This window comes from Antechinus flavipes, chromosome 1 (genome assembly GCF_016432865.1).
Source record: "Antechinus flavipes isolate AdamAnt ecotype Samford, QLD, Australia chromosome 1, AdamAnt_v2, whole genome shotgun sequence".
Classification (NCBI taxonomy): Eukaryota; Metazoa; Chordata; class Mammalia; order Dasyuromorphia; family Dasyuridae; genus Antechinus; species Antechinus flavipes.
In genome coordinates, this window is record NC_067398.1 from 719,100,549 (window position 1) to 719,114,813 (window position 14,265).

At 50.3% G+C, this 14,265-nt stretch overlaps 1 protein-coding gene across 3 annotated transcripts in view; it reads left to right on the forward strand.

The window, feature by feature from the left end:
• Positions 1-14,265, forward strand: part of TANGO2 (transport and golgi organization 2 homolog) — a 154,704-nt gene that overhangs the window by 119,604 nt on the left and 20,835 nt on the right. For 2 of the 3 annotated variants that reach the window (XM_051973227.1, XM_051973228.1), the window contains exon 6: positions 12,348-12,418. In XM_051973227.1, coding sequence (XP_051829187.1) covers positions 12,348-12,418 — 71 coding nt within the window. The remainder of the gene's footprint in view (positions 1-12,347; positions 12,419-14,265) is intronic. The other variant, XM_051973229.1, reaches the window with a different exon arrangement.

Here is a 14,265-nt window from a genome sequence, read left to right on the forward strand (position 1 = left end):
GCGCAGCACTGTGCTCCCCCAGGATTAGAGCTAACGAAGAGAAAGAGACCGGCTGGAGCGGCCCTCCCGTTTTATAGATAATTAAGGTGCCAGAAGATGCAGTGGCTTGCCCAGGCTCATCGAGGCAGCTAATAGCAGCGTCAGGATTTGAACTCAAGTCTTATGGTTCCAAACCCAGTGATAGCTTTCTCTCTGATCTAGAACTCCAAGGTGAAGCCCCAAGATCACAAGGCACAGAACCCTGCAATGGACAACAGCATCTAGAACCTCAGTGAAGTGAAGCCTCAGAAGGATCACAACAGAGAGATTCCAGAACCCTCCAGTGACTTCCTCAGAGGGATAATGGCACAGAGATTCTAGAACCCACCAGTGATTCTGCTAAGAGATCACAGCACAGAGATTCCAGAACCTTTCAACGATTCCTCAGAAGAATGAAAACAAAGAGATTCTAGAACTTTTTGAGTATTTCTCACAGGGGGCACAACACAGAAATTCTAGAACCCTCCAATGATTCCTCCAAGAGATCACAACACAGAGGCTCCAGAACCTTTTAAGGATTCTGCAAAAGAATCGAAGCACAAAGATTCTAGAATTTTTCAGTTATTCCTCAGCGGGGGCACAGCACAAATTCTAGAACCCTCCGACGATTTCTAGGAATAGAGTTCCACTCTTGTCTCCCTGGCATTTTATTGGCAGGAATAGCTGCTATCGTGTGTACGTTTTTGTCTGAATAAATAACCGGAGAAGTCACACAATGAGCAACGTGTTGTCTATAACCCATTTGGGTTTTTTCTTCCATTTTTGTTTTATTACTGCATCTGTCACACTGAAGATAGCTGTGATGCAGAAAAGAAAGGGATAAATCAGAAGGCCCGGGCTTGTGGCTCACTCCAATTTCTTGGCTGCGAGAGTTGCTGTAGCTGCTCTTGATGTCAGCCATGACACCGCCATCATTTAGTGGCAAAATTGTTCCATCCATCCTCGCTCCATCACTTGCGCCTCAGCTCTCTCCGGGTGATCTGTGAAGCCTGACAAGAGGGGCAAAGGTCCCCAGTTTAGGGAGACAAACAAGAGAAAACAAGGATGTTGACGTGTTTTATGGATCTGACTTTTTGAGAAATAATTTTGCTTAAGGGGAAGTTTGATTCTTTTACTCGACTAAGGAGAAAATTGTGCTTTTTGAATAAATGTACAGAGAGGCTGGCTGCTTTCCTTTGGCTATTTTTCAGCTTACCAATGTCCTTCCTAAACGCAGCATTCTCCGGATGGTCGGGGGGACTGTCACCTCCTTTTTTCTGACCGGTCTTTTTCTTGTAAATCAGCCTGAGATCATATTGGCTTTCTTGGCTGCCTTTTAAACATAAACCAAACTCCCTGCTGCTTCATGTTGAGCCTTAATCCTCCAAAGCCTTCGGGTCTTTTTTTCAAACTATTTACTGTGCCTCCTCCTTTTCTTGTACCTGTGAGGTGGATTTTTCTAAATCCGAATATAAGATTTTGAGTATCTGTATTGACTTTCATCTTATCAGAATCGGCCCAGTTCTCTGGCCTGCTGAGATTTCTGGGGCTCCTAACTGTCATCTAGCATGTTAGCTATCCCTCCTAGCTTTGTATCCTCTGAAAATTTGATGAGAAAACCATCTTTGCTTTTATGTAAGTCATTGGTCACAAACATTTCCCAGCCAGAACCACGTGTGTATCCCTGTGGCACTCAACAAAAGCTTTCTTAAACTGGCATAAAACCATTGGAGATTATACTCTTTGAAGTCTGGTCATTCAACTAATCCCAGATCCCCCTAACTGTACTCTCTTCGAGCCTGCATTTCTCTATCTTGTCTACAAGAGAGATTATGTTAAATGCTTTTCTAAAATCGAGCCGAACCGCGTCTCCCGCATTTCCCTCCTCTCCCAGTTTGATCGCCCTGTCCAAAAGCAAATGAGAAGAGTCTGAGCTGACCTCTTCTGTTTATTCCCTCCACTGCTCTTTCTCTATAATAATGCAGTCTAGGATTTTTTCAGGAATCAGACTCACTGCAGATTTTGCTCATGCTCCTTTTTAAATAATTGAGCTAGGGACCTTTCACGAGTCCAGTCTCCAGAGATTTTCAGAGATCACACAAAGAGGCCTACTACCAAAGAGTCACTCCTGCCAGCTCTCTCGGGACTCTGGCTTCTAGGTCACTTGTCCTGTCATTATTGGCAGCTGAGGGAAGTGAGCATTTATTAAGTACCTAGCACAGCAAACACTGTACCAAGCACTTTACAAATTTCTCTCATTTGATCCTCACAAGATCCTAAGAGAGAGATGCTATTATAAGCCCCCTTTCAAAGAGTGACCTGCAGCATACAGAATTAAATGACTTGTCCAGTGTCACACAGCTAGGAAGTGTCTGATTCCAGATTTGAATTCAGGACCAGCACTCTATATCCACTGTCCCACCAAGTTGCCTCTAGCTTGGCAGGCACTTTCTTATTATTTTCCTATTTATTTTGGCTTTCATCTTCCTATTAGTCATTTTTGTTCTTTCCTTTCAAGTCCAAAGAAAGATAATTGAATAATACTCTTCTCTCTGTATCATTCATTATCCCACCCCACCCCCAAAATATGGATTTGCGCCTTCGTTAATATTACTTCCCCCAACGTGGCTTTAAAAAACACAAACTCTTCTCCCTTTTTTGTACCTATAAAAATTTCTTGGAGGAGCTAGATGGGTGCAGTGGATAGAGCACCAGCTCTGGAGTAGGAAGAGCTGAGTTGAAATTTGGCCTGGCATTTAACACTTGCTATGTCACTTAACCCCAATCACCTCCCAAAAAATCCTTTCCAAGCCTCAGCTCATTCTGAACTTTAATACTCTGGTACAATTCCTCAAAGACTAAGCCATGCATGATTCTCTGCTCTTATATGTCTATTTAAAAATCTGGGTTTGTTCATGAGTTCCCTATTTAGCCCCATTTGCCTTTTTGGATAATTTTCCCTTTTTGTCCTAATAATTGTTTCTCTTTGTGTATAAACAGTTTTACTTCTGAGAGCTTCCCATCCCTCCTGGGCTAACTTTCCCTTTATAAGTTGGGGCCATGGGGTCTTCCTCCTTCTATTTGCTCCTCTCTGGAGTGCCTGGGTGACCTTTGACTCTCTTATCAGTTCCCCCAAATTTCTCATCACATCTACCTTAGTGACCAAAAGAGAACTTCCCCTCTTTGCTTTCTTCGCCTTTTAAAGGATGTAATAGGCAAAGCAGTTGATGTATGTGAAACTGAAGTCAGTAGTCACTTCACTCTGGCTTGTGATCCTTTTCCTGAAGTTCCATTTCTTCCTTATACCCAATTGGTCCACAATACTCTCTGGTGCCCATCCCTGTTCTCTTTATGCCTCTGTGAATTATCTATCAATTGCCCTTTACAGTGATTCTTTCCTATTTTCTAGATTTCTGCTCGCGAGTTTGTTTTCTTAACATGAAATGCTACCAGTCCTTCAGAGGGTCTGAAATATCACTGGTGTAGATGCTTTGGCCAGTAGAGTAATTACAATTTCTCCATGACTTTTCATTGCTGTTCATGTGGACTACAAGTTCAGTTTCATCAAGAAATTTTGCTACTTCCTACAGGTTTGCACCTGAGAAGAATGATGCTAAAAATATAGGGTTTTGTTCAAGCAAAGAAATTAATAAAAGGAAAGAAGGAAAAGGGAAGGAAGGAAGGGAGGGAGGGAAAGAGAGGAGAGGAGAGGAAAGGAATGGTTTTTAATTGCAGTCCATCTGAGTCTTCTCCTCAGTTCTAGATCTGGTCCCTCCATCAGCATTAGTCCAAGATGCATACAATGATGGATTAGGTCAACGTGGCAGAGTCTGGACAGGAATCATTCCTTGTCACTTGATACCGTGTGGATTATTAAGTCATACTCTCTTAAGGGACCTGGGAGCATTAGCGTGTTACAGTAATACCGCAAAGGCTTTTAAAATTTGTTCAATTAATCCATAAGCATTTGTTACACTCCTAATTCGTGCTAGGCACTAAGGACACACACTCAAAACTGAAATCATTCCTGCTCTCAAGGGGCTTACATTCTAAGAGAGCAGGAAGCTTGTACTCTCATCCATAAATGAATAGAAGGGGATTTCATGGGTGGGGGAGACACGTATCGAAATATCCTCATCCTTTTGGTCATCATTGCTCTTTTCTTCTTGAAGATGATAAAAATAAATAACAAAATAGTATCCTGAGACATGCTTCGATTTTACAGAGATGAGATTCAGGGAAATGTAGTAGTTAACAGCCCCATATGGTTCATGTAACTCTAACTCAAGTCATTACATTTAGCAAATTCTGCTGATTTATAGAAGAGATCATAAATCAGTACAATGAATTACCGATTTTGAGAGGTACAGTTTAATTTTCTATCAATGATGTACTATCCCTCTAACTTAGAATATAAGAAGTGTTAGAAACACTGTCCGGAAATTGTCAGTTGACCAGATTACAGTTATTCATTAAGTGAATATTCTAAGAGCTGGGGAAGGTGCCAAGTTTAGAGAAGTTACATTCCCTGCCGTCATGGAGCTTACTGTTTAATAGGATGAGAAGACAGACAGCTAACTACAATATTATATAAGCTTGTGGGGTGAGGGGGAGGCAAAAAACCCCAAAGGACCACGATTAACTTGACATAAGAAACAATCTTCTGTCAGAGCTCTCCCAAAGGACAGGTGGCTGTCACGGGTGGTCGTGGGCTCCCCCCACTGGTGGTCTCCAAACAAATGCAGGATCATAACTCTGGTGGGGGGGATTTTTTGGTACTAGAAGGATGTTTTGTAAAGGGACTGTCAGCTCAAGATTTTATGGGGTTAGAAGGTTATTTATGGAAAGAGGATGTAGCCTTTGAATTTGAATTTGAAATCAAGAGACAAAAAGGAGTGTGGGGATTCTAGGTGAAGAGAACAGCGTGTGACAGAAAGACGGGCTAGAGGAGCGAGCGTTCAGCTGGCTTGGAGGAAACCGTCCGTGAGGGGTGACCCGGAACTACTTTAAATTAGAAGCACTAGGCCTTCTTTCCATGCTCTGTTATTCCAGAGAGTTTGGGACCTCTATGTTCTGGAGCTTTTGAAAATGCTCTGAAATCTTCACAGATCTGTTGTACAGCCGACGTGCTTCCTGGGCTTTTTGCAGCCGGGCTCCGTGCTCTGGGGATTTGGGCCTCGCTTCTGGTGGCCCGCTCTAAGGGGGCATGTCCGGGGAAAGGAATCGGCCAGTTTGGGAAGAGATGACCACATCCCATTCACTCAGAGCCTGGAGCTGTGCCCCCTGCAGGTCACCTTGCAAACCCTTCACCCCGGAAGAGGTTCAGCTGGACTTAGAGTAATTCTCCTTGCCCTTTGTGGCAGAGCTTTGTCCTTGCTTCTTTCTGATAATTTAATTTTGATTTTTCAATGACCAAATCTTTTTAATTAACCTGCCCTTCTTGCCCCCCACCCCCATCCATTAAACACACATTTTAAGACCCAAAAAACAAATCCCTCGACGTATTATCTGTATGATCCAGGAAAGCAGCCTCCCACGGTCCCCGAGCCTAAAGATGTATCGGGGCGCCCGGTGACAGGAGGCGGCTGCGGGTTTCAGCTTCAGACTTTTGGCCTCCTGATTTATCGTCGCGTTGTCCGGAGTTCTGGAGTCTCTCCGAGTTGTTTTTCTCTGCGATATTGCTGCATCGCATAAATTGTTCTCACTTTGTTTGGCATCGATTCATAATTGTCTTCCTGGTTTCCTCTGAAATTCGTCATTTTTATCCTTTCTTATGGCACGATCCTACTCTTAGACCACAGACATAATTGGTGTAGCCATTCCCCAACGGAACACTCCCTTTGTTTCCAATTTGGGGCTTCCACAAAAAGAATCGCTCTAAGTATTTTTGTCCGGATGAGTCTCTTGTTTCTTTCTTTGCTTTCGTCGGAGGGGAGACGTATAAATTTAAATCAAGTCCGATTCTTATATATCTTGGAAATGAGCCCTTTATCCGAGAGACTTTTTGCAAAGATTTTTTTCTCAGTTACTTGTTTCTCTTCTAATGGGGTGGGAGGAAGGGAGAGGGGCTAGCGGCTGGCACGCCGATGCAGCTCCATGGGATGGCAGCCACTGCCAACGGCAAGGGAGGAGACAGGGAGACCCAAGAACTCCAGCCTGGCAGCTGAGAGAGTTTAGGCGTCAGGGAGGGGGTCAAGAGGAACTGGGTACAAGCCCCACCTCTGAGGCTCATTCTATGAACAAGGTCAAGTCCCGAAATCTGAGCCCTTTGTCATAAAATGGGGGGGGCTGAGCCCTTCCCCCACAGCGTTGCTTTAAAAGTCAAGTGCAATGATGGAAGGAAAGCGTTTTGCCAACTTTCAAAGCTGCTCTGACGCTGAGACTTCGAGGACGTCCCTGAGTCCCAGGACTTTAAAATCCTCCGAGGTGTCAGCAGGATGTCCCGAGGCCTCGTCCAAACGCTCCCAGTTCTGCTCTGGTGCTCGGAGGTTTCCGAAGCTTCTCCCCAGGTCGTGAAGCAGATCGTCCGGCTCTGTTGGAGACGTCCTGGAGCCAGGGTCTAGATGTAGAAAGGTTCCCACTGAAATGGGCTGGGAGAAAAGTGTCGTCCCTGAGAGGGTGACCCGGACTGTGGGCTGCTTCCTGTGGGGGGCGCCTTCCTGGGTGGGTGGGTCACGTGCTGGGGCTCGGGGTGTTGAGTGGGAAACCAGAGCTGAGGGGGCCCTTGGGTGGAACAGGCAGGATGAGGGCAGGGGTGGGGGCGGTGGGCCCTGTTGCTGCCTTTGACAGAGCTCTCTGGGAGGGAGGAGGATGGCCGACTCGAAGGGCCCCCTTTGAAGTGTTGGCAAGGGGAGTGTCCAGAGCAGGGCTGGGAAGGAGAGGCTCTAGGCTAGGCTGGGGTAGGGGGCAACAGCAGAAGGGGGGCCCCCACTGCCCCTCCCATGTGGTCCTCCCTAAAATCCCACCGGCTGCAGGAAGCCTTTCCCAATGCCCCTGGCCGCCGGCTCCCTCCCTCTGGTGGCTGGTTTCTGTTTGTCCCATATACGGTGTGTTCTATGGTGGTCGGCATTTCCTCTCCTCAGGCCTGGGCCTGGTTTTTGCCCTTCTGGTGGCCCGCTCTAAGGGGGCATGTCCGGGGAAAGGAATCGGCCAGTTTGGGAAGAGATGACCACATCCCATTCACTCAGAGCCTGGAGCTGTGCCCCCTGCAGGTCACCTTGCAAACCCTTCACCCCGGAAGAGGTTCAGCTGGACTTAGAGTAATTCTCCTTGCCCTTTGTGGCAGAGCTTTGTCCTTGCTTCTTTCTGATAATTTAATTTTGATTTTTCAATGACCAAATCTTTTTAATTAACCTGCCCTTCTTGCCCCCCACCCCCATCCATTAAACACACATTTTAAGACCCAAAAAACAAATCCCTCGACGTATTATCTGTATGATCCAGGAAAGCAGCCTCCCACGGTCCCCGAGCCTAAAGATGTATCGGGGCGCCCGGTGACAGGAGGCGGCTGCGGGTTTCAGCTTCAGACTTTTGGCCTCCTGATTTATCGTCGCGTTGTCCGGAGTTCTGGAGTCTCTCCGAGTTGTTTTTCTCTGCGATATTGCTGCATCGCATAAATTGTTCTCACTTTGTTTGGCATCGATTCATAATTGTCTTCCTGGTTTCCTCTGAAATTCGTCATTTTTATCCTTTCTTATGGCACGATCCTACTCTTAGACCACAGACATAATTGGTGTAGCCATTCCCCAACGGAACACTCCCTTTGTTTCCAATTTGGGGCTTCCACAAAAAGAATCGCTCTAAGTATTTTTGTCCGGATGAGTCTCTTGTTTCTTTCTTTGCTTTCGTCGGAGGGGAGACGTATAAATTTAAATCAAGTCCGATTCTTATATATCTTGGAAATGAGCCCTTTATCCGAGAGACTTTTTGCAAAGATTTTTTTCTCAGTTACTTGTTTCTCTTCTAATGGGGTGGGAGGAAGGGACAGGGGCTAGCGGCTGGCACGCCGATGCAGCTCCATGGGATGGCAGCCACTGCCAACGGCAAGGGAGGAGACAGGGAGACCCAAGAACTCCAGCCTGGCAGCTGAGAGAGTTTAGGCGTCAGGGAGGGGGTCAAGAGGAACTGGGTACAAGCCCCACCTCTGAGGCTCATTCTATGAACAAGGTCAAGTCCCGAAATCTGAGCCCTTTGTCATAAAATGGGGGGGCTGAGCCCTTCCCCCACAGCGTTGCTTTAAAAGTCAAGTGCAATGATGGAAGGAAAGCGTTTTGCCAACTTTCAAAGCTGCTCTGACGCTGAGACTTCGAGGACGTCCCTGAGTCCCAGGACTTTAAAATCCTCCGAGGTGTCAGCAGGATGTCCCGAGGCCTCGTCCAAACGCTCCCAGTTCTGCTCTGGTGCTCGGAGGTTTCTGAAGCTTCTCCCCAGGTCGTGAAGCAGATCGTCCGGCTCTGTTGGAGACGTCCTGGAGCCAGGGCCTAGATGTAGAAAGGTTCCCACTGAAATGGGCTGGGAGAAAAGTGTCGTCCCTGAGAGGGTGACCCGGACCGTGGGCTGCTTCCTGTGGGGGGCGCCTTCCTGGGTGGGTGGGTCACGTGCTGGGGCTCGGGGTGTTGAGTGGGAAACCAGAGCTGAGGGGGCCCTTGGGTGGAACAGGCAGGATGAGGGCAGGGGTGGGGGCGGTGGGCCCTGTTGCTGCCTTTGACAGAGCTCTCTGGGAGGGAGGAGGATGGCCGACTCGAAGGGCCCCCTTTGAAGTGTTGACAAGGAGAATGTCCAGAGCAGGGCTGGGAAGGAGAGGCTCTAGGCTAGGCTGGGGTAGGGGGCAACAGCAGAAGGGGGGCCCCTACTGCCCCTCCCATGTGGCCCTCCCTAAAATCCCACCGGCTGCAGGAAGCCTTTCCCAATGCCCCTGGCCACCGGCGCCCTCCCTCTGGTGGCTGGTTTCTGTTTGTCCCATACACGGTGTGTTCTATGGTGGTCGGCATTTCCTCTCCTCAGGCCTGGGCCTGGTTTTTGCCCTTCTTTGGATCCCAGCACTTAGCAGAGTGCCCGACACACAGTCAGTGGGTCTGTTGTCCGTCCTTTGTTCTCCAACAGGGCCCCCTCGTGAGGGGACTGGTCACGGCCTCGCGCTCCCCTGCAGCCGCCCAGGCCCAGGAGCACGGCACAGACCGTTCTGGGACACCTGATTCCTTGCTTTAAGAACCTGGGGGGGGGGGTCCTTTGGAAGAGAAAGGCATTTACTTGCTCTCCTTAGTCCCAGAGGGCAAAGCCGGGTCTGCGAGGGGAAGTTACCGGGAGGAGGCAGATTTGGGCCTGGTCGAATGAGGATGTTTGGGGAGAGGAGGTTCACCCTGCGTTCTCCTCACAGCAGCTCCGAGCCCAGAGACAGCCGCTGTTCATGTCACTCCTCGGCTTCAAGGTCCGGGCCTTCCCCTGCTGGGGGTAGGCCGTCCAGTGGACCGTGGTCCCTCACTTAGCGCGTGCTCTTCCGACCATCAATCCATCAACACGGATTTATTTATTGAGCAGGCGCCAGGCTACTGGGCTAGGTGCTGGGGAGACAGAAAGGCCAGAAAAGCAACCGTGCTTACTATCTCACCACACCTTGCGGCCTCCGAGATGGTGCAGAGTCGCACCCAAGAAGCGGCCTCCTTCTCCCTCGGGAAGCCCTCCCAGAGCACGGCTCCGCCGGCAGGACCTGGAGACCCCGGGCCGCCCGCCCTCCATGCTGGGCCCTTCAGAGGAGAGCTGTCAATGTTTGCTCAGGAGAACCCCTGATGTCCTTAAATCTGGAGGGGCCGCGGGACAAGAGCACGAATTCAAGGGCATCGGCTTTTAAAGTGCTCCCCACGTACATAACGGTGGCCCAGGCGGCAGAGCCAGGCTTGGCTTTGCTCTTCTCACACACATCCGGCCCCGGGCTCGCAGCTCCGACGTTACCCAGAATCATCGCTCAAGACTCTCTGAGAGCTTAATGCAGAATAAATGACCTTCAGGAAGTGGAAAAGCCATCCGGAGCTTCCCTCCCAGCCCTGGAGCCGTGGACCAGAGGCCTCTGGAGCGGTCAGGTGCCCACTGTGGCCTAGCAGGCCCGAAGCTCTCCAGCCGGGCACGGGCTGCGCTTTCAGGCGTGTTGGTGCGGAAGGAATGACTGACTCCCATCACTCCACCTGCCCGCCACGCTCGAGCCCAGCCCAGTAGGGCTTTGGAGGGAGAACGGGCCCTGCCCGCCCCGGGCACCAGGGAGGAAGTGCCCAGTGCTCACAATCATGATATCGCCCCTCGGTTGTTTGGGAAGAGACTGAGTTTCAGTTCATCCCCGTGGTTACTCCCGGCTCCAGAGCCCGGCCCCCTCCCGGCACACAACAGCAGGCGTGGGCAAGGAGTGAAAGTGAGCCGTTAGCCTTCCCCTCCCCCCGCTAGGCAGCGAGGTCCCGAAGGGCCGAGACCACCCGCTGCCTCATACTCCCCAAACCCCAGCAGCGAGCCCGGCACATCGCGGCCACTCAAATGTAGGTGAGTGAGTGAGCCTGAACGCTTTCTGATCACCTGCCCTGGGCAAGGCTCTACAGAGTGCTAAGGAGCAAAGGAAGCATCCCCTCCCTCAGGGAGCTCACACTTCAACGGGGGTACAACGGGCACCAGAAACGCCTGGAGGAGAGCGAGAACAGGGCAGGAGACTTTCCTGTAGGGGCGTCCCCAGAAGGGAGAGAGGGAGTCTGAAAGGTGCGAGAGAGGAGGGCATCCGTCCCGGGCAGAAAGGCCCTGGCACCTGGGCGATGGCAAGGAGGCAGGTGATGGAGCCCAGGCCAAGCAGACTGGCGCTGAAGCTCTTTAGTTGGAATCTAGGAGGTGTGATGGGGAATGACAGGGAAAGGGCTGGAAATGTAAACTTGAGGGAGGGAGGGAGGGAGGGGAAGGAAGAGAGAAAGAGTGTGTGGGTGAAAGAGAGAGAAGGGAAGGAAGGAGAGAGGGAGGGAAAGAAGGAAGGAAGGGAGAGAGGGGGAAGAAAAGGAAGGAAGGGAGAGAGAGGGGGAGAGAAGGAAGGAAGGAGGGAGAGAAAGAAAGAAGGAGTGAGGGAGAGAAAAAAGGAAAAAAGGAAGGAAGGGAGAGAGAGAGGAGGGAGGGGAAGGAAGGAAGGAAGAGAGAGGGAAGGAAGAAGGGGGAGAGAGAGAGAAAGAAAGGAAAGAAACAAAGAAAGAAAGAAAAGAAAGAGGAAAGAAGGAAGGAGAAAAGGAAAGCAGGAAGGAGAAAGGGAAGGACAGAGGGAGGAGGGAAAAAGAAAGGATACAGACTACAGGTTTGTAGCCAGCATTGAATAAATATCTGTTCAAGATTGACTATGTGACCTGAGATCCTTGTTCCATAACAAGTAAAGAGGAACACTCGCGGGACTCGGGAGCTGGGGGTGGATCCTGCCGTCCAGGACAGGGGCACCTGGGTGAGCTCCCGGCCTGAGTTCTGCGGGCATTCGCTTTCCTGTCAGAAAGAAGGCCCAAGCGTGTTGAGAGCGAGCCCTCTATTGGCAGTTCCCAATTCCTGCACCGGGAATAATAAAAAGCAGGGAAGTGGAGCGGCCTGACTGCGGAGCTGGCAGCATGAAGTTGCTCCTCAGAAACTCCGTTCTTCCTCGCCAGGGCCCCGCCGCACTGGCCACGTCCATTCTATGGACTGCTCTGGGCATTGCCCCCCAGCTGCCCAGGATGAGTGACCCTCGGGCAGCCCAATGACTCTTCTCCCTCCTCCTCGGGACACTTCTAATTTACTTAATATTTTCCTCGGTTACATTCACAACAATTATTTTTAAATTTTTTGCATTCCAGCTTCTCTCCCTTACCCCCACCCACAATGAAGAGAGCGCGAGTGACGTCTGTCAAACATTTCACAGGATACTTTTGAACAGTCTCTCACTGTTGCTACAAACTCCCCTCCTCGTCCCCTTCTCAAATCAATGGCCTTCCGACAACTTGGAGGATTTAACGGATTCCGGGGAAAGTGCCTATGTGAGGCAGCCAAGGGAACGGGAGATCGGCCAAGCGGCCTCGGGTAGGGGTCTCAAGCGTGGAAAGGGGTCGCCTGCAGAGCCGGGCCCAGGGCCGCCCGGCAGTGACTCCCTCTTCCCTGGCGTTCCAAGGGGCCAGACGGAGACAGGTGGAGGGCAGGGCCTTGCTTCAACCTCATCGGTTCTGAAAACCATCTGAAATTGCTTAAAATTGAAACCATAAGCCGCCATGTTGACTGACCTTTTTCCTTTGTTCCTCTTTCCCTCCATCCCTCTTCTCTCCCCTCCGCCCTCTCCTCCTTCTCCTCTCTCTCTCCAGCACCATCAAGGGAGACATATTTTGCTACTATGGAAACCGAGGTGAGCAAGAGCCTATCGTATTAACGCCGGGTAAGTTCTCTTCATGAAATGAATGTTATGAATGTTGTGCTTAATTTCACACCTGTTTTATTTCTGGAATGACGGCTCGGTGGCGCGATCGAAAAGAAGCGGTTAACTTCCCGTCTCATTCTTGTCTTCTCTTGTCATTTAATTTCTTTCTAGTAACGACCATAGTTCTTGTTTATGTGGACGCTTACATTATAACAAAGTGCCTTCCTAGAAACGACCTGAGAACCCAGCAGCCAAGGGTCATTATCCCCATTGTACAGATGAGGAAACTGAGGCTCATTGAGGGGAGGGGCCTGGCCAGTAAATGCCAGGGCAGCTCCCGTTCCCCATCCCGGGCAGCCTCTCTGACAGTTCCCCAGACAAGGCCTTCCCGGAAACGGCCTCCAAGTTGGCTGTTCCTGCCTGCGTGGATTTTGGCACGTGTAGGTCCTCCTTTCACAGTCGATTACTCAGTCAGACCTAGTCCTTTGGGAGGGGTTGGTTGACAAACTTTTTTGAAGATGTCATCGAAGAAAGAAAGTGTGATTGGAAAAGCCCGTGGCTGGGTCACAGGGTGAGAGCCCACGCCCCTCAGTGGTTTGAGGAGACCCCCTGTGGTAAGCTTAGGGGAGGCACTGCTCGGATGGACAGGATGGAATGACCCACAATCTGGAGCCGTCCTTCCCCTTCCCCTGAGCTCTCCTGCCTTTCCCTAACCTGATCATTTTTAGTCTTTTCTGGACACTCCAAGGAAGGCTTGCTCCTTTGGAGCCTCCCAAGGCTCGACCGAGAGATGCGGCGCAGCTTTGCGCAGGGGGCGAGTGAGCCCCTCTGCTCTGCCCAGGCCCCCTTCCTGATTCAGCCCGGCACCCCAATCCCAGGGCAACCAGTGGGGATTGAGGGATCTAAGCTTTTCAGGCCAAAGAAGGGGAGAGCAGGGGGTCAGGAGCCATCGCTACCTTGAAGCTTTCTGTCACAGAAAAAAAGCTTTGTCCTGCTCTGGCGGGGCTTGAGCACAGGACCAGCAGGGGGTGGACTCAGGTTTGAGGTCAGGGAAGCCACCGGACAAGGTCAGTGTTGTAGAAGGTTCTTTCTTTTACAATTTGTTTAACTTAATGGCTGTTTTTATTGTTGTTCATTCATTCATTCATTCGTGTCCACTCTTGGTGATCCGTAGCCTGCCAGGCCCTCCTGCCCACCTGTCTCTTCATCTGTCCAGGCTTGTGGTCATCGCTTCCATGACTGTCCATCCTGTCCTCTGCTGGCCCTTTCTCCTTTTGCCTTTGATCTTTTCCAACATAAAATTACCAGCCAGAATAGAAACTGTCAAAATAAAAGTGCACCAGCCTAGTTTCAAAAGGATTAACCCCGAACCTCTACAACTTATTTCTCTAAATCATCCCCTGACGTAGGCGGGTCCCTCAATTTCTAACTTAAGGGGGGCCACAGATGACATGGAGTGCAGGGTGGACAGACGTGGATGAGGCACGGACATAGTTGGAGGGAACTTTCAAATCCACGAGATCCCGGGTGCATTTGAGGGCCATTTCTGCACAGAGAGGCAGCCAGGGCAGATAACAGAGCAAGGCCTGATCCTACAATACTGGGGGCAGAAACGTGAAAGCCCAGAGTGGGCAGAGGATGCAGGGGGAGGCTGCTGTTCACAGGGCACAGAGAGAGGGAAGGACCACTGTTTTATTTTGCCAGAGAATCCGTTGGGGCTCACAAGGGATGGGGGAGAATAAGTCCAAGATGAGTAGGGAAAGAGTAAGAGAGCCCCTGGTCATTTTCAATGAGACCAGATGACCAGGCCCAACAAACATAACCCATGGCAGTGAAAGAACCAGCGGCTGTAAGAGGAAAGACTG